The sequence below is a fragment of the Capra hircus genome, chromosome 13 (genome assembly GCF_001704415.2).
Source record: "Capra hircus breed San Clemente chromosome 13, ASM170441v1, whole genome shotgun sequence".
Taxonomy (NCBI): domain Eukaryota; kingdom Metazoa; phylum Chordata; class Mammalia; order Artiodactyla; family Bovidae; genus Capra; species Capra hircus.
Window position 1 is genome coordinate 69,616,979 of NC_030820.1, and position 26,302 is coordinate 69,643,280.

Below are 26,302 nucleotides of genomic sequence, written 5' to 3' on the forward strand. Positions count from 1 at the left end.
AAGGGCAGAGATGGATTTTGAGCACAGGAGTCTGCAAGGGGCCTACACTGCAACCACTGAGCTGTCCAAATAAGAGTCCCATCTGAAAATGTGACTCAGAGAGTGAAACATACTTAGGGCTGAAGAACACTAGTTTAATCGCTCTCCTTTGGCCATATGACATCAGTGAAGGGAGGAAGCCTCACACTGATCGACTGCACCATTCTGAAGTGTCACTTAAATGCACCATCACAGCCTCTACCATGTTTAGGTAGTTATAAGCAAAACCCAATCAGCCATGCCTTACATCCTTTGCTGCCACTGAGAACATTTTTGAGTATCCTCACAGTAGCTATGCAAGGAGAGATAAGAAAGCTTTCCTTAGTGATCAATGCAAAAAAATAGAGGAAAACAAAATGGGAAAGACTAGAGATCTCTTCAAGATGATCAGAGATATCAAGGGAACATTTCATGCAAAGATGGGCTCAATAAAGGACAGAAATGGTAGGGACCTAACAGAAGCAGAAGATACTAAGAAGAGGTGGCAAGAATACACAGAACTGTACAAAAAAGATCTTCACGACCCAGATAATCATGATGGTGTGATCACTCACCTAGAGCCAGACATCCTGGAATGTGAAGTGAAGTGGGCCTTAGGAAGCATTACTTCGAAAGCTAGAGGAGGAGATGGAATTCCAGTTGAGCTATTTCAAATCCTGAAAGATGACGCTGTGAAAGTGCTGCACTCAATATGCCAGCCAATTTCGAAAACTCAGCAGTGGCCACAGGACTGGAAAAGGTCAGTTTTCATTCCAATCCCAAAGAAAGCAATGCCAAAGAATGCTCAAACTACCACACAACTGCAGTCATCTCACACGCTAGTAATGCTATGCTCAAAATTCTCCAAGCCAGGCTTCAGCAATATGTGAACTGTGAACTTCCTGATGTTCAAGCTGGTTTTAGAAAAGGCAGAGGAACCAGAGATCAAATTGCCAGCATCCACTGGGTCATTGAAAAAGCAAGAGAGTTCCAGAAAAACATCTATTTCTGCTTTATTGACTATGCCAAAGCCTTTGACTATGTGGATCACAATCAACTGTGGAAAATTCTGGAAGAGATGAGAATACCAGACCACCTGACCTGCCTCCTGAGAAACCTGTATGCAGGTCAGGAAGCAACAGTTAGAACTGGACATGGAACAACAAACTGGTTCCAAATAGGAAAAGGAGTACGTCAAGGCTGTATATTGTCACCTTGCTTATTTAACTTATATGCAGAGTACATCATGAGAAACGCTGGGCTGGAGGAAGCACAAGCTGGAATCAAGATTGCCGGGAGAAATATCAATAACCTCAGATATGCAGATGACACCACCCTTATGGCAGAAAGTGAAGAAGAACTAAAAAGCCTCTTGATAAAAGTGAAAGAGAAGAGTGAAAATGTTGGCTTAAAGCTCAACATTCAGAAAACTAAGATCATGGCATCCGGTCCCATCACTTCATGGCAAATAGATGGGGAAACAGTGGACACAGGGGCTGACTTTATTTTTCTGGGTTCCAAAATCACTGCAGATGGTGACTGCAGCCATGAAATTAAAAGACGCTTACTCCTTGGAAGGAAAGTTATGACCAACCTAGACAGCATATTAAAAAGCAGAGACATTACTTTGCCAACAAAGGTCCGTCTAGTCAAGGCTATGGTTTTTCCAGTGGTCATGTATGGATGTGAGAGTTGGACTATAAAGAAGGCTGAGCACCGAAGAATTGATGCTTTTGAACTGTGGTGTTGGAGAAGACTCTTGTGGGTCCCCTGGACTGCAAGGAGATCCAACCAGTCCATCCTAAAGGAGATCAGTCCTGAGTGTTCACTGGAGGGACTGATGTTGAAGCTGAAACGCCAATACTTTGGGCACCTAATGTGAAGAGCTGACTCATTTGAAAAGACCCTGATGCTGGCAAAGATTGAGGGCAGGAGGAGAAGGGGATGACAGAGGATGAGATGGTTGGATGGCATCACCGGCTCAATGGACATGGGTTTGGGTGGACTCTGGGAGTTGGTAATGGACAGGGAGGCCTGGTGTGCTGTGGTTCATGGGGTTGCAAAGAGTCGGACATGACTGACTGAACTGAACTGAACTGAACTGAACTGAACTGAACTGACAGTATCTATGAAGACCCTTTGAATCCTGAAAGCTGTAGTTATAGACACTTCTAGACTGAGAAATGTTCTAGTCGGGTTCTAGTGGGTGTTCCTTATGCCACACAGGTGGCTGATGTGAGCCCCACCACACCCCGAATCCACATAGGTAGCTCCAGGTGGCAGGTGGCAGACACACGACACGCAGGCTTCCTTTCCAGTCTCCCTAATGCTTTCTTGGCCTCAGGCAAACCCTCTCAAGTCAGGAAAGCTTCTGGGATCGGTAAGTGCCTCTCTGTCTCCTGCCCTCTCCTGATGGTAGGTCCCCTTTCTGGCAATGACAGAAAGATTTGGATGAGCAGCAGCCAAAGTGAAAAAGACGCCATAACATTCAACATCATCAGTTTATTACCAGGATTGCGGGAAGCACACGGGAAGTCGTGCTTCCGAAGTCTGAGGCTAAACATTTCCTGGTTTCTGCCTCTGTGAATCAACCTGAAAGAAATATTCATCTCGGAAGAAGTGTGAATCCATTATTTCAGAGTACAGGGTCCCCATAAGACCATCAAAGGGCAGGCAATGGATTGGTTCCAACCTGCAGTTTCTCCATCCTGAGCCTGCCTGTGTTTGGAGTCTGATTGTCTACCGCTCTCTGACCTTTGGCAAGCTGTTTCGCGCTCGCTCAAGCTTATTTCTTTGTTTGCAAAATGGAGGCGATAGTACTTTATGGGGTGATTGTGGTCAAGCTCATTTCTTCATTTGAAAAATAGAGATGATAGCACTTTATAGGGAGATTGTGGGACACAGGTAAGTTGATGATGTGAACTGTTTAACTAAATGCTGGCACAAGGCAAATGCCTGACACATGGTAGCTGGGACTGAGGAGCAACCCACACACGGACCCAACTGCTGCGGGACCATCCATTATGTCTTTCATTCAACTAAAATGTGTCCTCTAAGGACAGCTTCATGACACAGTGGAAAACAATAGTAATAACAACTAAAGTCTATGGAGACCCAGGTAAATAAGTGGGTAGGATATCATACTGAGTACTTCATATGTGTTTTTCATTCATTCAAAATGACTTAAATGACCCTTTTTAGACAGAAACTGCAGAATCAGTTCAGTTCAGTTCAGTTGCTCTGTCATGTCTGACTCTTTGCGACCCCATGAATCGCAGCACGCCAGGCCTCCCTGTCCATCTCCAATTCCCGGAGTTCACTCAGACTCCACGTCCATGGAGTCAGTGATGCCATCCAGCCATCCCATCCTCTGTCGTCCCCTTCTCCTCCTGTCCCCAATCCCTCCCAGCATCAGAGTCTTTTCCAATGAGTCAACTCTTTGCATGACGTGGCCAAAGTACTGGAGCTTCAGCTTTAGCATCATTCCTTCCAAAGAAATCCCAGGGCTGATCTCCTTCAGAATGGACTGGTTGGATCTCATTGCAGTCCTAGGGACTCTCAAGAGTCTTCTCCAACACCACAGTTCAAAAGCATCAATTCTTTGGCGCTCAGCTTTCTTCACAGTCCAACTCGCACATCCACACATGACCACTGGAAACACCATAGCCTTGACTAGACGGACCTTAGTCAGCAAAGTAATGTCTCTGCTTTTGAATATGGTATCTAGGTTGGTTGTAACTTTTTTTCCAAGGAGTAAGCGTCTTTTAATTTCATGGCTACAGTCACCATCTGCAGTGATTTTGGAGCCCCCCAAAATAAAGTCTGACACTGTTTCCACTGTTTCCCCATCTATGTGCCATGAAGTGATGGGACCGGATGCCATGATCTTCATTTTCTGAATGTTGAACTTTAAGCCAACTTTTACACTCTCCTCTTTCATTTTCATCAAGAGGCTTTTGAGTTCCTCTTCACTTTCTGCCATAAGGGTGGTGTCATCTGCATATCTGAGGTTATTGATACTTCTCCTGGCAATCTTGATTCCTGCCTGGGAAATCCTATGGACAGAGGAGCCTGGTGGGCTATGGTCCACAGGATCACAGACTTGGACACGACTTAGTGACTACGCAAAAACAACATGCAGTGTGAAAGTGCTCTTAAACACAGTGGGAAAATCAGAGACAGTCATCAACCCTGCCAGACCCAAATCAGGCAGGAGGAAGACATCTAAGAGGTAACTTTTGAGCTTCAGATCGAAGGACACAAAAGTTTATGAGGAAGAGAACATAGGAGCTCTCTGTGTAGAGGTAACATGATGCAGAAAAGGAGTTTAAAAGATCCCACAGCAGTTTTCATCTGTGGAAAAATCAAGCATCCTATGACCTTCATAAATTTCATGTACAAAGTAGATACACATCAAATGTCATTAACAGAAAATTCAAGGGTTTTACAACGGAAAGACTGCAGGATTTAGAAAAAGACGTGAGCAGAGAGACATTGCTCTTGGCTAGCGTGACTTTTCTTGCAGCTCATTAAAACTATTTGATCTTCCCCCAGTCTAGAATGGGGATAAGAGTAACACCCAACTGAAAGGGAAACGTGCTTGGTAAGCCTGGAAGTACTCCAGCTACAGTCAAACATCACTATTTGAGTTCAGAGACCTCCTCAAACTCTCAACTCCTAAGAATAGAGTCATTGTTCAGATCCTCACTGAACTTTTCTTACAGTAGGATCTGACCATGTTAGGCAGTAAGTTTCCCTGCAGAAGTTTTTTTCTAGGTCACTTGGCACATAACATCACCCTCCTTTTACAAAGAGCACCTGCTGTAGGGAGCACTGCAGACTGAGGACAAGGCCCAGGAGTCAGACACATGAACTTTACTGTGAGTGGCCTTCAGAGCTAGGCCTGGCAGCTGGTCTGCCTCTTCACACTGGCTGTTGCTAGGAGAAGGGGTGCGTACCTGCAGCTAGAATAAAAATCAACCCTGAATCAACTGGAAGGACTGTTGCTGAAGCTGATGCTCCAATACTTTGGCCACCTGAGGCAAAGGGCTGACTCACTGGAAAAGACCCTGATGCTAGGAAAGACTGAGGGCAGGAGGAGAAGGGGATGACAGGGGATGAGATGGTTGGATGGTATCACCGACTCAATGGACGTGAGTTTGAGTAAACTTGGGGAGACAGTGAAAAACAGGGAAACCTGGGGTTGCTGCAGTCCATGGGGTCACAGAGAGTCGGACATGACCGAGCAACAACAACAACTCTTTTGAATATGAAAACAATACTTGATCAGGAAAAAAAAAAGCCATAACATCTAGTCTGAATTCTCCTGTCTAGTCTGTCTAATGTAGTTATCTAGCCTGAACTCTTCTATCTGTGAGACTCTGGCAAAGTCCTTTACGTTCCTGGCGGCAGGGGGAGCGGAGCCGTGAATCTCCTCAGCTTTCACATGAAGGCAGTTAACACCTGAAGCTCTTACGTTACACAGCTGAGGTGAGGATCAACTGATACAAGGGGGAATAGTACTTTGGAGAGAGTACTATTCAGAAGAATTTAAGGTACTATTTTCATCTCTTTGATACTTGAGTTGCCGCCTAAAATGCAGGAGACTTTCGGGAGACATGAGTTCCATCCCTGGGTCAGGAAAATCTCCTGGAGGAGAAAATGGCAACCCACTCGCTACTCTTGCCTCAACAATCCCATGGACAGAGAAGACTGGTGGGCTACAGTCTATGGGGTCTCAGAAGAGGTGGACATGACGCAGTGACCTAACACCACCGTGGGAAAACACATCCCACGTTCTAGGCAAAAGAAGTCACAGTATAAGCTAGGGAACTGAATGGCAGAGCTCGGATTTTAATCGTCAAGATCACAGCCAGCTTCCTTCTGGTCCACAGTCTGAAGCTTGAGAGTGATATGCTTCAATCCCCTGCTTCTTAAATCTTGAGGAGATACGGAAACATATATTCAAAAAAAATTTTTTTTTTTTTTACGTTGGGAAAGTGATGTCTTTGTTACTGTTATAGGAATCAGAACTGATGGAAACCAAAGTAGATACCATTCTTCCAGCTAGAACTAAAAGAAGAGAACCTAAAATTTTGGGTTGGTCATCAGGAGAAGAGGAAAGATTATGTGGATAAGAGAGTCAGTTGAGGACAATGCTATAGTAACCTCTGGTATCCAGAATCCACAAAATCCTAACAGATTTAGTTTCTCCACTCAAAGCCAGAGAAAACGTGGTCGAATAGTGCTAGGACTCTAATAAAGCTTCGGTCTGCTTATGCAAAGTCCTAGAAGCTCATTTGTAACATGCAATACAGATTTCTGCTTCTGGGAAGATGCATTATTTCCCTATTGCTCACTATAAGTACAACTAAAGCCCCTGGACACTATATATAAAACACACCTAAGAAAACGCTGACAGGTGAAGAGAAGGTAGACCAACTAGGGACTTTGGGACCCATGGAATGACACAGTAGTGAGTTCCTTAGGTTTTCTTTTTTGCCTTATATGCCTTAGATTTGGCGGTAAAGAAGGTGGCTACCTGGAAATGACAAAAGGGTGCAGACAAAAAAAGCCTGCTTTCTCTAGCCCAGGACAAGGAAAATGGCAGGCTAGGAATGGACACAGTGTTGAGATGAGATGTGCTACACTCCAGCCCAGCAACACAAGAGCAGACAGTGGCTTGCCACACCCACACCAGCAGAGGCTGGTGGGGGCTCTAGGCGTTTGCCTTCGCCATGCTGTACCAGGGCACCCGGTTCCCCTGCTGGGTGGTGTCAAAAAGTCAAGTAGGGAGCTTGGATTTTCATCCCTGACAGCTGGCAATGAGGTCCTCAACCACCCATGGTATCAGCAAAGACCACACGGAGAGCTGAACTTCCATTCTGCCCTCAGGTCTCTTTGGGGGCTGACTAGGAACGTTAACCTCTACTACAGCCAGGCAGTCAAAAGGCGGTTCACGCTGTGCACTAGGCCACTGCTCCCCCTGCCCCCACCCCCTTCCTCTGCGATAGAGGTGTCAGAGGCAGTCAGTCACAACAGAAGTTTTAAATAAGATCCCAAGTCTCATAATATAATACCCCAAATGTCCAGGTTTCAGTCAAAAATCACTTATCATTCCAAGAACCAGGAAGATCTCAAACTGAAGAAAGATAGCCAACAGATGCTAATGCTGAAATGACAGAGATCTTAAGAATTACCTGACATAAGAATTTAAAGCAGTCATCATTGAGGAATTCTTAACACACTCCAGAAGATCTCAGCAAAGAAACAAAGCTTTAAAGAAGAACTAAAGGGAAATTTTCGATTTGAAAAATACAATGATGTAACCAAGCCCAACAAAAACACAATGGATAGGCTCAACCGCAGAGGGAGGAGAAAGAGGTAAGAATCAGCAAGCTCAAAGAGGGAAAAATATAAAGTACCCAGTGTGCCCAAGAGAGGAACCGATTAAAAACAATCAAAACAGGGCCTCAGGGACCAGTGGAACTGTAGCGAAAGACTTGACGTGCATGTCATCAGAGCTACAGAAGGAAGGAGAAAGGGTTCCAAGAAACAACGACCGGAAACTTCCCAAATTCGGCAAAGGACACGGATCTGGCAAATCTACACATCTGAGAAGCTGGAAAAGCACCAAACAGGATAAACTCAAAGAATCCACGTATACAAAATCCAGAGTTAAACTTCTGAGAACTGAAGATGAGGAGAAGAGCCTTGCAAGCAGCAAAAGAGAAGAGAGACCTAACTGAAAAACAACTCAAGTGACAGAAGATTTCTCCTCGGAAACCACGGAAGCCAGAAGGAGGTGGCACAGCATTTTCAAGAGCGGAAGGAAAACTGTCCACCCAGAATCCTATGTCCAGTGAAAATGTCCTTCAGGAGTGAGGAGGATATCAAGGTATCCCCAGACGAAGGAAAACTAAGAGAACCATCACCAGCAGACCTATCCTAAAAAGAATGGCTCATGGAATTTCCCCCAATAGAAAGAAGAAATCTTGGAACATCTGGAAGAAGAAAGAACACAGTAAGCAGATGTATGGGCGAAAACAGTAGACATTCCTTATCCTTCTGAATTTTATCAATTATATTTCATAGTTGCAGCAAAAATTACATTATCATTAATATCAGTGTATGTAGGAGAAATATTTAAGACCATTATAAAGAGAAAAAACTAGCAGTAGGGATAAATTCCAGTAAGGATTCCATACTTCACCTGAACTGGTAAAATGATACCAGTGGACTGTGATAGAGTATGTATATGCAGTAAAATACCTAAAATAACCACTAAGAAGCTTAAAAAACCTAATACAGATAAGTCAAAAAAGGATCAGAAAAAATTTTCCCGTAAACCAGAGGAAAGCAGGAGAAAGAAACTAGAGAATCCAAATACAGAGAAAACAATAAAAAGTCAGACTTAATCCTTAATGCGGTAGCCTGCAGTCCATGGAGTCGCTAAGAGTCGGACACGACTGAGTGACTTCACTTTCACTCTTGACTTTCATGCATTGGAGAAGGAAATGGCAACCCACTCCAGTGTTCTTGCCTGGAGAATCCCAGGGACGGCAGACCCTGATGGGCTGCCGTCTATGGGGCTGCACAGAGTCGGATACGACTGAAGTGACTTAGCAATCCTTAATGCATCAATAATAACATTACATGTAAACGGCTGACTATGTATCAACTATAAAACAGAGTGCCTTAAAATATATAACCTGACTAAATACTGTCTACAGAAAACTCACTTCAAATAGGCATGTTAAAAGTTAAAGGATGGAAAAACTGACTACCATACAAACATTTGTCAAAGGAAACCAGCAGTAGCTATCTTGATATTAAAGTATACTTCAGAGCCTATCAGACAAGGAGGGGCATTCTATACTGACAGCAGAGTCAACCCACCAAGAAGACATATCCTAACTGTGCTTGCACCAGACAACAGAGCTGCAAAACATGTGAGACAGAAACTGACAGAAGACTGAAAGGAGAAACACATAAATCCCTAAGTACAGCTGGAGCTAAACTAAAAACAAACAACAGAAAGATTACAGGAAAATCTCCAAATGCTTAGAAATTAAATAACACACATCTGATCATCTATGGGCCCAAGGAAAAGTCTCAAGGGAAAAATTTTTTAAAATACGTTGTAATGAATGAAAACGAAAACACCGTATAACACATTTCACCACTTACAGTAAATGGTAAAAATTATGGAGCACAGCTAAAGCAACCCTGAGAGGGAAATTCGCTGGAAGGACTGACAATGAAGCTGAAGCTCCAGTGCTCTGGCTGCCTTATAATGCAAAGACCCTGATGCTGGAAAAGATCATCCCCATAGTGGGAAACTGGATAGAAGGTACATGGGATCACCCTGCACTGTATCTTCTGATTCCATCTAAAATCTACAGTTATCTCAAAAGCAAAAGTTTCATTAAAGTCAGACTGCAAAGCAGCTTGTGAGTTGACAATTTTTACAATAAAATGTTGGGGAAAATGCAATGCAACTACAGCAATGCAATCAAAGACCGATACACCTCGATAGGGATTTCTCACATTTGACTCACCATTTGTTTCTGGAGGCCGTCTGCTTTGTCTTCTGTATTGTCTTCTTTATCCGTGTTGCCTCTAAAAAAAAAAGATTAAATAAAAAGAGTAAAAAGCATCACACACCATCTAAAAGCTATTCTGGAACAGGATGCTGGCACAAACCCCCCCTAAATCATTGACCAAAGAGAGTACTAGTAGACACCTTGGGAGAAGGCAATGGCAACCCACTCCAGTACTCTTGCCTGGAAAATCCCATGGACGGAGGAGTCTCATAGGCTGCAGTCCATGGGGTCGCTAAGAGTCGGGCATGACTGAGCGACTTCACTTTCATGCATTGGAGAAGGAAATGGCAACCCACTCCAGTATTCTTGCCTGGAGAATCCCAGGGACAGAGGAGCCTAGTGGGGTGCCGTCTATGGAGTCGCACAGAGTCGGACACGACCGAAGCAACTTAGCAGCAGCAGCAGCAGTAGACACCTTTCTCCACAGGTCTCAGAATCTTGATTTTTCCAGTGTCATAACTTCTACAAGCAATGACCTCCACTCAAGTGAGACTTCAGCAGGAGCTTCAGGATCTACTCAGGACAGTTCAGAGGCCTGCTTTTCAACAATGATGCTATCTTTGAAAAGGTAATTACTGCCCATCAAGAATTAGCTGAATACGTGGCTTTGATAAAAGAACAGAGTCTAGACACTGACAGCTGTACAAACCAAGAGTCCTCTCGGGCCGACCTTAGCTCCCATGGTAGGGCGAGTCTCAGTGCAGAATCGCTCATGTTTGGCAGCGGTCACTTCCAGGAAAGGACACTGCCCGATGGACCACTGGCAGCTTGCCTCTAAATCCACTGCCTGATGTCTTCTCTCGTGAGCTTAACTACTGCTGATGCCTATTTGTTTTTCATGATGCCTGGGAAAATCAACTTTGAAGGATTCCTGTCTCAAATATTCTGCTCTTCATTGCTCAGGTCCTGGAGGCTGGAAGGGTCTCCTACCTTCATTGCCTGACCAGAGAAAAAACAGCCTTCCCACAGAGAAACCAGCTTTTAGCCACATTCAGGCACCTCCCCCAGGGGGTGTTTCTCCCAAACCCATGAACCCAATATTAACCACTGGTCCTCTGGACATTTGTTAACATTTCTCTGGATGGATCCTTATTATCTTTGGGGGCACAGAATGTTATGAGAGCTAGCTCAAGTGTTTGGCAGGGGCTAAGCATGAATGGAAAAATGTATTTCATCCTTTTCTCAGCCTGAGCAGACAGTTAGGGGGGCTGGCATTGTGTACCCTTGAGTCCAGCCTTGCCTGTGACCCTAGGAAATACAACTTTGGGGGAGAAGATCAGGCCAAAAGCTCACCAAATGCAAACCAAGAGATTCTATACTATGTCTTTCAAATACCCATACACTTATGAAAACCACAGCTTTGGCTGTTTATTTAGTTTTCCTATGAATTCCTATGAATTCATACATTTGGGGTTATGCCAAAAGTAAATAAAACTCAGACAAAGGGGACGCCTCCATACTTTTTTACACATAACCCACGGACAGGACCTGAACGCCATGGCCATCAGGCAGCGGCTATTCATGGACTGTGCAGTCCTTAGAAAACGCCGGTATTTCGTCTCAGGCATTTCAAGGTGAGGAAGCCTGAACTTGCTGTGCCTCTTCTTAACTTTCTGCCAAATATAAGAGGTTAAGAGAGGTCTGAACTCCTCCTAGAGAATCCTCTGACCACACGAGGCTGGTTAAGGAATAGGGCAGGATGGTGGGCAGCTTGGGGAACCCAGGAAGGATAGAAATGGGTATTTGGATCAAAGTGTTCAGAGTTCAGGAGAAAGGCCTGAGGTGCTGTAGGATGTAACCGAAGCAATTCTGGAAGGCGGTTCAGGCTAAAGGGAGACGCCAGGCTGTGAGGAAGAGGCTGTGAGAGTGCTGGGTGCCTGTGGTCAGAGATTCGTGGCGCGACAAGTCACACTGTGCTTGGTCTGTGCAGCTTCTCACCTTTCGGGGACGTCTGAGGCCCCGTCTGTGACACCCTGCTCTGCAGAAAGCAACTTCTCATCTGGCATGCCCACTTTCTCCAGGAAGCAAAGTGCTGGGTCAGCCCGCATGGCGTTGTACCTCTCGTAACCTGATTGGGGGTGGCGAGAAACAACAAGGTTACGACAGGGGTCATGTCAGAACTCATTAAATCTGCCTTGCACCCTAGACATACATTTTGTTTCCCTTATTAAGTAGAAAAACAAAACAAGCCAAGGAAAAATACTTATTTAAGAATAATTGGATCCTATAAGACCTCCTGTCGGGGGAAGATCCTTGAGCTTAAACGGACTCCTTTGTGTAGCGCTTGACCAAAAAATGAAAGCTGAAGTGTACCGAGTGTCCTTGAAGACACACAAGATACAGATTCCACTCCCACTTGTTGTTTCTTTTGGACAGCAAGAGGATCAGGCAAGCTGGTTTCACAATTTCTCCCCCTCACTGCAACACCCCCGCCCCCAACTCTGGACACCCTGTTATCTTGTCATCTCCTGCCTGCATGCATGCTTGTTAAGTCGCTTCAGTCATTTCTGGCTGTGCAGCCCCATGGACTGCAGTCTGCCAGGCTCTGGAGTCCACAGGATTCTCCTGGCAAGAATACTGGAATCAGTTGCCATGCCCTCCTCCAAGAGATCTTCTCAACCCAGGGATCAAACCCTCGCCTCTTATGTCTAACTTGCATTGGCAGGCAGGCTCTTTACCACTACCACCACCTGAATGGGCTGAAATTTTCTCATAGTCCAAATTTATCCCATGTGTTAAAAAAGGAAACTGAGCAAAGTGATGATGCAAAGGATGAAACATAAAGAGGACAACTGGGATTGTTGACTGGATGAAAATGGACTCGTTGCCTCAGTGTTCAGACTCAGTATAAAATCCTAACCCACTGACCAGGGCTTTGGAACTGCCTCTCACTGTATCCCCAGAGTCAAAAACAGATGGAGGAGTTTTGACCCAGAAACAGAGATCCCAGAAGCAAGGCAAAACAATGGAACAATGTCACAATGTCATAACACCGTGCGTGAGAATGTTATCTTATTGACTCTAATGTAATCCTACAATGAGACCAGATATTTGGTCAGCTGTTGTCACATCAAACTATTTGGGGGGAACGCCTTTATGGTCCTCAAAATCCTTTTCTTGCTGCTCCTAACAAAGTCCATTTCTAGCTCTGTAGTAGGTACAGACAGCCCATCTCCAATGAGGGTAGATGCTGTGCTGAAAATGAGAACCGTCTTGATCAAACACACCGGATTTTACTCTGCTGGGTATTTCCCTTCTAGACTGGTTTCTGTTCTGGGATCACTGCTGATGCTGGTCTAGCCTTCACATGGAGGCAGCACCTGGTACTTTTTCTTTAAGGGGTTTCAGGTACTTCATCTTTTAATCCAAAGTGACTCTTCTGCCTTCTCCACAACAGGTGCTGCCTGCCCGAGGCATATGGTGGGAGCAATGGGTCCCTTATGTTCTTCTTTATTCATTCATTCCTCAGGGCGATAGTGTGATTACTTTAAGTCTCTCTCACGAGATTGAGGGCTTCCCAGGGACAGAATCTGTATCTGCTTTGGCATTATATAGTCAGTTCCTCACACAGCGCCTGACACTGTATAAACTCAAATAACAACTGCCTGGATGTGTCAGTTTGGCATGGATCCTCTTCCAACAGTCATTGTAGGAAGAACCATTCTCACGCTCTGCCCGTTCTGCCTTAGCTCACATCACGACAGGAATGTCCGTGACTCTCCTACTCTTTTGAGGATATGCCTGCCACCATCTCCACCTGCCACTCCCCAGGAGAAGAGGCACCTACTACCCAGGTGGGTTCCTCCTCTGCAGACTTCTTGTCGTGTATAGGTAGGTATGAAGTTTGGACAGGTTCTCCACTTCTCTTTCTCAATCAGCTTTGGAGCTAGAGGTGGGAGAGTGATTGATCCAGTTCCCTAGAAAACCCTGACTACTGAAGAGCAGTAGGAGCTGTGTGATAGCAACATAAAGACATAAACAGTAGAACAACAGGCCGCCTGCTCCTGTCCACTTAGTCTAAAAGTTCCTCTGTAAGAATGTGAACAGGGATACTAAAGCCCACAGCGTGATGACTATTTCCTAAGTCCAGGCTACCCTAGAGGGGCGGCCGTTCATCTCTTCCTGCGATCAAGAGCTGTCAAGAGTGTCGTTGAGAACAGATTTGCTGCAGAGTCCTTCTTGCTGTTAGTGAAAGCCCCAACAAAGATGCAGCCAATTCTTCCACGGTGGTTGGCTTCTCATCTAAGCAGGGTCGTAGGAGACTATGTCTAGGGTGGATTAAAACAGCCACGAAACCTCGGACAATGAACAGCTGCATGTTTCATAACAAAGAAAATGGCTGCAGCCCTACAGCTCATACTTGTATCTCCAGGGCATGGAGGTGAGGCAGAGAGAGCTCCTGATGGAGCCTTGAAAAATAAAACACCAGACAACGTGGCTCTCTGAAAATGTCACATGTCCACCGGCTGCCGGGTATCTTGAGAGTTTGTCACCTGGTAAGACACATTGTGTGGGTTGGATTATTCTGTAGAGAGAGCTGTTATGTGGGATGATGAGGTGTGTTACCCAGGTGAGGACAGGTCTAAGTCAAGGCCCATGGACTGTCTGCTGGGCAGCACCCCACCAGGAGTGGAATCTGATTTGGACTCTGCAAGACACCAAAGAGGATGGGTCCATGGAGCCAACTACAGGCCTCTGTCCAGCCCAGCCTAGGTTTGCTTACAATATCCCTGTCCAACTACATGGGTCTGGTCCCATCCAAGAGTGAGCCGGTCAACACCATGTGTGGCTTAACACCAGTCCCTCAGGACTGGGCACAGAGGCTAGGTCTTCCCCATCTTCACAGTGTGTCTGCTAAGCTCATCACATACAAAGTCTTTAAAGCCAAAAGCACAATGTGTGATACAGAGGGTCATTACACAATGACGGGAGATATTAATTCACCAGGAAAGTATGGCTGACGATCCTGACACTAACATCACCAGGCCTCCCAAAGCCTGCAAACACCAGAATCTATGTTTTGAAGAGATTCCTCATTAAAATAGGTATATGCATCGTTGTTATGTAAATACTGCAGGCTGGCCTGCAAATGTTGAAGAATTCTACCGATAGGGCACGTGTGAGAAAGACCGTGAACCTTCCAAAGGCAGAGGAATCAGTGATGGTGGACGGCACCCAGGGCCTGTTACGTGAGAAGCACCGCTCAGGCTGCCCACATGCCCCGTCTCAGTTGATCTTCCAACAACCCTCCAGGTGGCCTGTCTTGTCCTCTCTCTGGTGTCCAGGTAAGGAAATAGGTCAGAGAAGTTTCTGACTTGCCCGAAGTCACACACTGTAAGTGGCAGAGCTGGCAGTTAAGGCAGGGACATCTACCTCTTCCCACTTTTAAGCCCTGCTCTCCAGCTCAAAACGTCGGCTCGTTCACCTGGCAGGGAAGGTGTGTATCAGGTACATTACAGTGAATATTTCTGGGATTTGCTTTATTAATCTTAACAGTCGGCTGAAAGCAAGGACAGGTACTTAGAACAGGATCAGAGATGAAGAAAACACCATTTATGTCATTTTCTCTAAGCTATTAAAAAAACCTCTCAATCCCCTTTGGTCTCTAGGTAACTATATTAAAAAAAAAAAAAAGGATATGCTATCTTTTATTCTTAAAATTTTTAAACCAAAGATATGTACTAGAAATTAAGTAGATCAGCTGAAATGTCCTTAGAATTCTGGATACATGTGAAATGGTAAAACCTAACATTTTCCCCATTTATTTATTGCTTCACTCCAGAAATCCTAGGGCTTGCCACATGGCAGACACCAGGCCGGATGCTGGGTCTGTGAGTGAACGAGAGCAGGGCAGCCACACTAGTGAGGAGGACACGCCACCCTTCCAAGGGGCCTCGCTGATACATTCGCTGTATTTGCATGACCCATACACTCATCTGGGCAAATTCCTCAGAGGACAGAGGGGAGGCTCTACTTTCTCTGAGAGACACGCGACAGGCCCGTGGGATATTTCAGGAAAGAGAAAACACACCCTGAAATACACACCGTGTTTGAACACGCCAATCAGGAGGGACTTGTCGGCCTCAGCATCCCACCAGTCCACCGGGATCTCCACATAGTCGATGTCAGGCAGGGGCACGTCCAGCTCCCTGTGGAAGGAAGGGCGTGAACTCAGAGTGCCTTCCACACGGACAGAATACAACACAGGAGCTCCTGGCCGGAGCCCTGGGGCTAAGCCACATCCCTAGGTGCACGCTTAGAGGCTGAAGGAACAGAACTGGGAGGATTCAGACAGCAGGGGGCCCAGGTGTCCTAACCAGAGCCCTGCATCTGGTTAAAATGGGGAGCGACTTCAGCAGGTGTATTTGATGTCCAGCCTCAACTCAGACTGAATGATGTAGAATCTGAAAGCACCTCATGGAGAACGTGTTGCCAGCTGGTCTGGGGTGGGGCCCGGGGCTCTATGTGTCAGATGATTCTAATGTGCACCTTCAGTTGACAACCACACCAAAAGCCATCAATATGTCCATTAAGTAAAGGCAGAACAACCCCCCAAGTGTTTGAATTCATACATGATCAAAAGCTGAAAAGTGCCCAAGCATCCTGGTCTGACACGTAGAGATCGTGAGCACTATTCCTGAATGAGCTAGTCTGCACTGGTGCACACAGGGTACGAAATGAGCCTTTCAGGGGACAGGGGCCACAGCAGGAGGAACTTCCTGGCCAGGGTCTGCTAAAAGTCTGCTGGGTCAAACTTCTGGCCAAGGGGATGAATGTGACTCACCCCAGGGAGCAGATCTGCAGGGACTGGTCCCTGTCTGAGTTTCTGTGCACGTTCTGAGAGCTCACACAGATCCTTAGCTAACTGGCTTCATTTGTCTGAACACCGTCCTCACTCTTGGAAGGCTTTGGGGTTTGAGGGAGAACATTCACCTGGATGGCTCCTCCCTCCCACCTCCCAGGAGCCTGGAACGCCTCCTCTGGAACATCTCCAGCTGGTTCTTCCATTAGGTTCTTCTTGGGACGCAGGGCTGCCTCCCCCTTGCCAGGCCCAGCTCTCCTTGCAGGGGTGGGACTCCCTGACCCCACCTCTCTCCACCTGGCCCACTGCTCTGCCTGTGTGGTGCCATGTCTGAACAACTCTTTTGGGGTGAGCGGTGTTTCATTCCTCATGGCAATTTCTCCACTATAAGGTATTTAACCTGAATAGGACCAGTGAGAACTAAGACCACGGAAAGCAAAGGAAAGGGGGAAGGAGGTGGACAACGGACTTAGTCTCTTCACGTTCTACTCACTTCCCTCCATCTGCAGGTCTAAGAAGGCAGCTGACAGGGGAATAAGTAAACTCAGATAGGTTACTTCTGCCAGGTAACACTGGAGATAAATAACCAGGCTGAATTCTGCTGCCTTTACATGACTCACTAGTTGGACCTTTTCACCGGGACACCCAACCTCTTGATTCTCACTAGAAATGCCCACGGTAACTGTGAAATGTGTAGCCAGTGCTAACAGTCAACAAGCTGACTGCTCCTGATTACAGAATGCTCAAGGGTAGGACTGTCACTGCCCTTCACCTCTCTCCTCCTCTCATCCTCCTGTGACCACTAAGGCCATGAGCACTGCCCAATGGGGAAGAAAGAGAGGGAAGGAACCATGGCCCTGGGGAACCTCAAAGCAGAGTTCAAACGCCAACACCTGCGGTCCTCTGGGGACGACTAGCACTGTATGGGGCCAGAGCAAACTGCAGGTCTGGGGGAAGGGATGGCGAAGGAGGCGTCTGGGGATCCCGCTCACACACTGTGACTATCCTACAGCCTGATCAAGCGGTAGCCCGGGGCTCGGCAGTCTCTTCCCCCACATCTTGGGCTACTCCAGGATTCTATGGCTTCGGAAACCCTACCTTACAAAACTAAGGCACAGGTGAGAAGGCATCAGTAACACGACTAAGTATTATCACCCAGTAAACAAAGGAGGACCATTCAAAGGTGGAAGAGGACTGAGGCCAAGGGCGGGTAAAGCCTTCAGTCTATACCTGCCATGTCAAACATCAACGTCACTCATATCCATCCATGAGTGATGATCAGTTAAGGCAGAGAAATGACTGCTTTAAAAGCAATTTTACAACACTACCGGAAGGGGAAAAAAACTAAGAACCTCACCAAGAGCCGTGCTATTATTTTTTTTAAAGAGAAAGAAGGTTTATTCAGGGAGATTCTCCACAGACAGAGTGTGGGGCAGCTCAGAAGACGAGAGAGGCCCACGAGCTATGTTTTAAACAACCACTTTTTCTTTTATTTCACTCACAGATGACCTGGCTGAATCCTCCTCACTCTACCAGCCTGCTTTACCAGGGACTGGCCCTGGGAGGGCGGGGACACGGGCCTCGTGAAACACAGGCAGGTTTGTCCATTTCCATCAGCAGGTACTTTATAGCCATTCCTTCACACTGGGCGTTAAGGATGCCCTATTTTACCTGGCTGGAGTTCCTTCAAATGCTTTATCGGCTGCTTCTCCCAGAATTTCAGCTTTTAGGTAGTACAGCATCCGGACTCGCAGGAGTACCCTAGGAAAGGTGGACACGGTAAAGAAACATGCCAGAACCCATCAGCTGCCTGTGCGCTGCCATTCCCTCAGTGACCCAGGGCAATTCTGGGTGCTCCCAGGTCGTGAGTACTAGGAAAAGAGAACATTAACAGCAGATGTTACTGTGGTCATCCCCATTTCACACACGAAAAGGTTACCTTGCCAGTTATCTGTTAAGGTTACCCTGTGAGCCATGGGGGTCGGGGGAGTAGAAAAACAGCATCTCCTCTGGTTCTTAAGATAACCTGCCCCATCCAGGTGGCCACGCGACCTCTAGGGCAGAGCTGCCTTCCAAGAGGCTCGTTACCAGTTTCCTAGTTAAGTGATGAGTGGCGTATGTTGAACGGTGATGTTTCCAAATAGTTTCACTTGTACACGTGCCTGTTGCATGCTCAGTTGCTTCAGTCGTGTCCGACTCTTTGTGACCCCATGGACTGCAGCCCGCCAGGCTCCTGTGTCCATGGGATTCTCCAGGTAAGAATATTGGAGTGGGTTGCCATTTCCTCCTCCAGGAGATCTTCCCGACCCAGGGATCAAACTCATGTCTCTCGTGTCTCCTGCGTGTCTCCTGTATTGGCAGGTGCATTCTTTACCACTGTGACACCTGGGAAGCCTGTAACACCCTTAACTTTAGCCAAACAAAACCTAGTAATATTTTGGCAATGGCAACCCACTCCAGTACTCTTGCCTGGAAAATCCCATGGACGGAGGAGCCTGGTAGGCTGCAGTCCATGGGGTCTCAAAGAATCAGACACATCTGAGCGACTTCACTTTCATGCACTGGAGAAGGAAATGGCAACCCACTCTGGTGTTCTTGCTTGGAGAATCCCAGGGACAGGGGAGCCTGGCGGCCTGCCGTCTATGGGGTTGCATAGAGTTGGACACGACTGAAGTGACTTAGCAGCAGCATTGCCTTTTCTTTTTCCTTTTTCTAAAAATGACTGTTCTCTCGATATGAAGTGTGTTTTGCACAAATGCACAGCTTGATGAATCTTCACATACTGACTGCACATGTATATCCAGGATCCAGATCAGGAACCAGAACATCTCCCGACAAGGTCCCCTGGTGTTCCCTTCCGGTCACTTTACCCACCCCTGAACACATCATCACTGTCTTGACTTCTTGAGCTTAGATCTGAAGCAGCTGTTTTTCCGCTTTTTTAAGTTCTTCTGATAACGTCATGCACTCTCAGTACTATCAGGATACTAACAGCAAACAGTAGTTTGACTACCCACTATGTGCCAGCATGTGTTAGCTCACTTGATCCTCAAATCAATGCTAGGAGGTAGGAACTATTATAAAGGAAATCAACCATGAATATTCACTAGAAGGAGTGATATTGAAGCTGAAGCTCCAATACTTTGGCCACCTGATGTCAAGAGCTGACTCACTGGAAAAGACCCTGATGCTGGGAAAGACTGAAGGCAGGAGGAGAAGAGGGTGGCAGAGGTTGAGATGGTTGAATGGCATCATTCACTCGGACTTGAGTTTGAGCAAACCCTAGGAGATAGTGGAGAACAGGGAAGCCTGGCGAGCTGCAGTTTATGGGGTCACAAAGAGTGGGACATGACTTAGCAACCAAACAACAAGGAACTACTATCCTTATTTTTAAAATAATTCACCTGCAGGTAAGTAATGGGGCCAGGATTGAAATCCAGGCAGTCCTGACTCCAGAGCATGTCTTTACCCTTATCTGAAATTGGTGGTGTGGTAGTTTAGCCACTAAGTTGTGTCTGACTCTTACGACCCCATGGACTGTAGCCTGCCAGGCTTCTCTGTCCATGGGATTTCCCAGGTAAAAGTAGTAAAGTGAGTTGCCATTTCCTTCTCCAGGGCATCTTCCCAACCCAGGAACTGAACCTGGGCTTCCTGCATTGGCAGGAGAATTCTTTACCACTGAGCCACCCAGGAAGCTCATCTGATACAGGGGTGGCAGTAAATTTACTAGTGAAAGAGCCCACAATTCTAGAAGCTCACAGGCCAGATATGCTGAAGCAATCCTGCCTGGTCTCTGAGACCAGGACCTCATGAGAGAACCAGAATCCAAGAGCAGAGGGAGAACAACTCAAGGAGGCAGGTTGTAGATTCGATACACAAAGGACAATGAGTTAGAATCATCTGGTAATTCAGTGGTAAACTCCCATCACTAGGAAGACTGGAATGGAGGCTGGAGGACTCCCTGTTGGGACACTGCCCACAAAACTCCCAGGCTACATGGGGGGCGCTGCAAGCACCCACCAGCTCTGAGTCTCTGGGCCTCACTGAGCCAGAACCGAGAGGGCAGTGGTCTCCACCAGATTCAGAAGAATAAACAGCAGGCAGCTTCTTCAAACCCAGAGGACTGCTTTACTGTTCTATTCTCTGATTCCTGGGGTAAGGCTTGCACTCAGGAGATAGTTGGAGCTGGTGGTAGAAATGTTGAGAATTTCTCCAAGGTTATAATTAGTTCTGCTCAGCATCTGTGATGACCCGTGCAGGTGTGAGGGAAGTTCTATGTCAACCTCTCGAGCTTAGCCTGCTTCCAACACTCCAGATCCCCATCTGCAGCTGGGGACAGGGCAGCCAAGTGTTGCTGCTGTAACTTAATAAGGCAAAACCGGAGTCGGTCCTTGGCTTTGCTCTTCGTCATTTAACGAATGTAACGATTCTGATATGGAGACAAGCACCACTGTTCTCCCAGTCCATAAGGCTCACAATCTTATGAAAGCTCACTGCTTTTCATGTCCCTCATCACACATGGTGATTGTTTCTCCTTTAGTCACACCTCTCACAGTTGACACTTTCTCCCCGGTTCTACAGTCAGCATCCTAATCTAGGTCATCACGGTCAACATTTATGATGACAAAACTCTTGAGTTGGCCATTCAGCTCCAGGTAAGCACCTACTCCATCTTGCAAATTGTTACCAGATTATTTTCTCCCCAAATACCACTTTTTCAATCATGTCTGACTTGTTCAAGAAACATGGCTGCTTAATATTAATACTGACTACAGACTCCTCAGGAGCCTGGGGCACCAGATCTCCCATCCATCAAGGAGTCCTTGTCCCCGCCAGCCTCCTTTCTGTGTATCCACGTGTAAACCTGTCACTGTTTGTGGCTGGTGCCCTCCCTCCCCACAACAAAACTTCACAAGGACGGGTTCATTTTCTATCACTTGTTTCCTTTATCTCTGCCTGCCCCACCCTAGCTGTTAGCGCTGGGATATACAGAATGCTATCTCAGATGTGCGTCCATCACACACCAGGAGGCCATGGATGTCACAGCAGATGGGAAGAGGAGAACCTGGCACAGCGAGGGGGCAGCCGAGCGTGGTGGCTGCCAAGGCCAGTCTCTGTTCTCGCTAACGTGCCCGTGGCGATGGAGGGAGGGAAAGCAGTGCAATCACCAGGGTCCTCAGTGGATCTTGAGAGTCACGTCAGAAGATTCTGTATGAACTCCGTTGGTGAGAGAGGCCAGGTTCCAGAAGAGAAGAGAGATGGTTAAAGGAGGTAGAGAGGGGACCTTCCTGGTGGTTCAGTGGCTAACACTCCTGTGGCTTGACTTTGATCCCTGGTTGGGAAACTAGATCCCACATGCCACAGCTAAGCAACTAAATATCCCTCATGTCCACACTGAAGATCAAAGATCCTGGTACAGCTAAATATTTTTTTCAAAAAGGAAAAAAGAGAGCTTTCAGTGTGAATGAACCCTGACCCAGCTTCCAGCATAGAGCCGCCTGCCTTTCTGACCTTGCACGGTGGTCTAGGGGCACCGAGTGACCAGGGGTGAGGGGCACTCACTTGTTGCAGTGCTGTTTGAGGTGCTTCTTGTAGCCGTCGTCATGTAAGACCACCTCGGGGTTGCAGGTGGCCAGCCAGTCTGCATTCTTTAACTCTGGGAGCAGCAGCTGGTTCTTCGTCTTCTTCCCCTTCCTCCCTCTGGGGACCGGAGCAGACAAGCCTGAGACAGAAAGGCAGGGAGGTGAGCCAAGGTGCCTTCAGTGTGGTTGTTGGAACAAAGCTGGGCTAGGGCGGCAGTGGGGCTGCACATGGTGGCCCTGGACGAAGGACCCTGCTCCTCAGCCCCCAGGCACGGATGGTGAGGGAGCACCCAGTCCCCTACTCAGTGAACCCTTGGTCCATTCAGTCAGTTAGGAAGAATCTACCAAGTACCCTGTAGGATTAAGGAAGGTACAGCCGAACCTGTGTCCTTGGGGACCCCACCACCCAGCTCGGGAAAAGGAACACTGAACCTGAAGATGAGAAGGCGAGTGAGCTGTGGCTCAGCACAGGGAAGGAGCAGCCCCAGGAAACATAGAGAGGTGGAACTGGGGTGGGGCATGCCTTGGGTCACAGGAGGAGATGCTGTGACCCCGAGGGCAGAGGGCAGGAGCGGAGAACTTCAAGAGAGCCCAGCCACACTTAAAACATCCCAGGTAACATGGATGAGTGGGAAGGAGAATGGAAATGAACAAAAATCAGCATCCTTTCCCACCGGTGGTATTCTGAAATACACCTGAGGAGAGAGAGAAGTCCCCAAAGCACAGCGACGCGGACCAGCACGGAAGAGGGAGGGAAGGACACGCGGCCACCCCGCACCTGAGTGGTTCTGGAGCGTCTGGGCCTGCCCGTCTTTGGTGGGTGTGATCAGCTCCCAGATGAAGCTCTTGATCTTCTCGTCCCCTTTGTAGTGCTTGACACAGTACACCAGCAGGGCCCGGCAGATCATCTCCATGTCTTTCTCGTTCAGATGCCACTTGAACCGCCCGTGCGTCAGGATGTCCTTCCACCGGCCCCAGCTGAGAGCGGACCCCGAGAAGGGCGTTAGAGGGAGGAAGGGCCAGCCGTGCCCTCGACACGGCAGGGCACACAGGAGCCAAGGGCGTGTCTTGACCCCTGGTGGGGCCCTGAGGGCTTTGTCTCCTGAAAAACCTCGGAGGCCTGCACACTACAGTCAAACAAATGCCACTGAGGGGACCTCGACACTAGACAGAGAGCTTCATACGGCCGCTATAATGTTAAGAAGGGAGGAATGACAGTATCTGGAGTGCGGAATAAATTTGGAATTAAGACAGAGTCCAGGTGCAGTACTGGAAAGCGATGCGGAGCTCCCAGAAGCTAAACCCTCGGCTTCTACCAGCGCCAGAGCCCGGCATGCATCATGCGGTAACGCTAACATCTGCTGCACTGATTCCTGTACGTCCTTGGGGGGAAAAGGCCGGAAATCAGTACCAGGTGGCAAATGAGTCCCAGAGATGCGCTGTGACAAACACATGAGAGAATCACGGCACGTCTGTAAAATGGCGGCAGAGCTTACCGGCTGAGGGGCCCTCGGGCAGAAAGCTCAGTTCTCTCTTCCTATAACAGACCCTCCCTCCGCCCAGACCCCAGAAGGGAGGGGAGAGCCACGCTGGACACATCTCGACTGAACAGAAGAGGGGGAAATGACGAGGGAGAAGAGGCGAAGCCGACACCCACCCGAAGATGAGCAGGTTCTTCTCCACCCGGAAGCACTCGGCCCGGAGGTAGCGCCTGGTTTTGTCATTGAGGCGCCGGGACCTTGTGGGCCTCTCGTCAGAGTCGCTGTCCAGCTCGGAAAACTCCATGAGCTCGTCCTCCTCGAAAGAGTTGTAGTGTTTGGTCTGCTTCCGCACGCGCGGGCGGTCGAGCACCAGGCTCTCCTGGAGGCAGAGGGGACGGCTGGGGAGAAAGGCCCTGGTCTCCCTCCGCCATCATGGCGGACCCTGCTGCCGCTCCTCAGGACCGCGCGGGGAGGAACCACACCCCTGTCTCGACCCCCAGCAGGAAAGGCCCTTTCCAGCACACCTGCCAGGTCCACGGCAGGCAGAGGGGACTTGTGGAGGCTGGCCGCCACCATCTGCTGGTTCTGCAGTCTTTCTAACAAGGGCGAGGCCCCCAGCGCGGGAGTGGCTGCCTGGGGCACCCGGCTGTTCTGCCCAGCACGCGGAGGCGGCTCTGGAGACAGGAGTCGGAGAATTCCATCTGCTAGGCAACTTTCTGAAGACACATATTAGTGCTGCTTCCTTTTGTGCCTTCCACTGGCGCCACTAACCTTTGTCTTTCATGGAAGACAGAAACGCACCCACTCGGTGGCTCCCTTGGCCACAACCGTGACCACTTCTCTAGCCTCTATCATTTCATGCTTCTCACCCCCTCTGCCTAGGCCTCCTCCGGAAGCTCGGCTACCAGGCCTCCTCCGGAAGCTCGGCTACCAGGCCTCCTCCGGAAGCTCGGCTAAGCTCCTGCACACCCCTCTATGCAGCCTGGATGTCGCCTCTGCTTCAACCATCTTCCCTTCCTCCTGGATGCTCCAACCGCTTCTGACTGTCTCAGGCCAAGGCCTTTTATTCCCCCTCTTGCCCACCGCCCTGTACACAAGTCACTTCCTGACCATGACACTGGACAACACTAGAAAGAGGTTACTAAGGGGACAGCAGAATCCTCCTGTTAGGAGAAGAGGCCGGACTAAGCAACCTCTGGCCATCCTACTGAAGAATTGGCAAGGCTGGATGCTGGTTACTGAATCAAAAGGGTGTAAGCAGGGACTGTCTGCTGGGTCTGTGAGCCCAGGAGACTTCAACACGCATCTGAGGACAAGGGCAGACAGTGACCTGTGCTCAATCCCAAGGGAGGTGATGGGGTCAGAGATGGAGAGTAGGGCAGCTGACACTTCTGGGAGCCTTGCAGCCGGCTGGGGGCAGCTGCCTTCGCAGTGTTACCTCCAGCTCTGCAAACTGGGTGCCACCAGCTCCTCTGTCCACATGTCTCTTTTTTCACTTTCTCAGTGAGGTCAAGTACCTTGCCCCAAATACAGACAGTGGATGGCAGAGCCAGTATTCAAACCCTGGTTTTATTCCAAGGCCATTCTCTTCCTCATGTTCAGAAACAGAAAAACTCAAGATACTGAAAGAATGGAGGGGAACCTAATACACTTTTCTACATCATGCTTTTTTCCACTGTTTGTCAGAGGTAAAATTCCTTGCATAGGAAGTGCTGAAACAGAGGAAAATAGTCACGTGCCAGGGACAGGATATTGGCTTGGGTCACAGGGCTGATCTTGATCTGTTTGGTTAGTTCCAGTTCTAAGTGAATTTTTACTAAAATTGGAAATTCCAGTTTTAATAGAATTTCCCAGGTGCCCATTAGGTCATTTTAAATACAGTTAACATTTCTCAAGCTCTGTCTATGTGGCAAGCATGTTTTAAGTACATTACATGTAGCATCTCATTAAATACTAAGGCTCAGGAGTGAATCATGGTTTGACCTGGTAGGAGTTTATGGCCCCATGAGATATCTGTGAAATGTTCAATGAAATAAAATATTCTCAATGCTGTACCTTCTCACTCTTTGCTTCAGTGTCCAGTTCAGCTATTTTAGCCCACTTCTGCCAAAAATTTGGGTCATCTAAGGAAATATCTGTTCTGTTTCCTGAAGCCACAAAGCTAGCCTGCGAAGAAGAAAGAACCAATAAACCATATCTGAACACAATCAATAAAACACCCTGTGTTTTCCAACGTACCACAGACACAAGTATATGCTCCATCTGCGTTCAAAATCAAAACCTCTAACAGAGCTGCCAAAATGTTAAGTGGAAATCTCAAAGCTATTCTTTTAAAATTTTATTTCAAACATTGGGCGAGGAAATTATAATTTCAACCTACAGGATCATTTTTTGTAACTTAAACTCAGTGGGAGACAATGGCAAGCATATGTCTAGCTGCCCGTGAAAGGGTTGATTCTTACAACTTCCCTGGACGTGGTTTCTCTTTCAGTTCACCAGGTCCCAAGTGTCCATGCTGGGACAGGCCATGGCTGGGCAGTATGAGGTCTGCAGAGATGAGTTATGCCTCTTAAGTGCAAAATGTCCCTGGAAAAGCCCTCCCCCTATAAGTCACCAGACCGGTGATTTACAGAACAGGTCACGAAGCTCAGAGAGCCCGTGGCGAGGGAACCACAGAGGGATCTGTAAGCGGTTTGGTTAAGTTGAATTCTAAACCCAGTGACCTGACGAGCAGAGGAAAGAGGCACCTAGGCTAGAAGCTGGGAATCTTGGATAAACACTCTCTCAAGTCTCATGAAATGAACAGAATACTTG

At 47.7% G+C, this 26,302-nt stretch overlaps 1 protein-coding gene across 2 annotated transcripts in view; it reads right to left on the reverse strand.

Moving 5' to 3' along the window:
• CHD6 (chromodomain helicase DNA binding protein 6) overlaps positions 1-26,302 on the reverse strand; it is a 203,451-nt gene that overhangs the window by 24,086 nt on the left and 153,063 nt on the right. For both annotated transcript variants that reach the window (XM_018057882.1, XM_018057884.1), the window contains 8 exons: positions 25,544-25,654; positions 23,665-23,867; positions 22,786-22,985; positions 21,988-22,147; positions 18,097-18,186; positions 15,669-15,772; positions 11,562-11,691; positions 9,579-9,639 (listed from right to left, as the gene is read on the reverse strand). In XM_018057882.1, the coding sequence (XP_017913371.1) occupies positions 9,579-9,639; positions 11,562-11,691; positions 15,669-15,772; positions 18,097-18,186; positions 21,988-22,147; positions 22,786-22,985; positions 23,665-23,867; positions 25,544-25,654 (1,059 nt within the window). The remainder of the gene's footprint in view (positions 1-9,578; positions 9,640-11,561; positions 11,692-15,668; positions 15,773-18,096; positions 18,187-21,987; positions 22,148-22,785; positions 22,986-23,664; positions 23,868-25,543; positions 25,655-26,302) is intronic.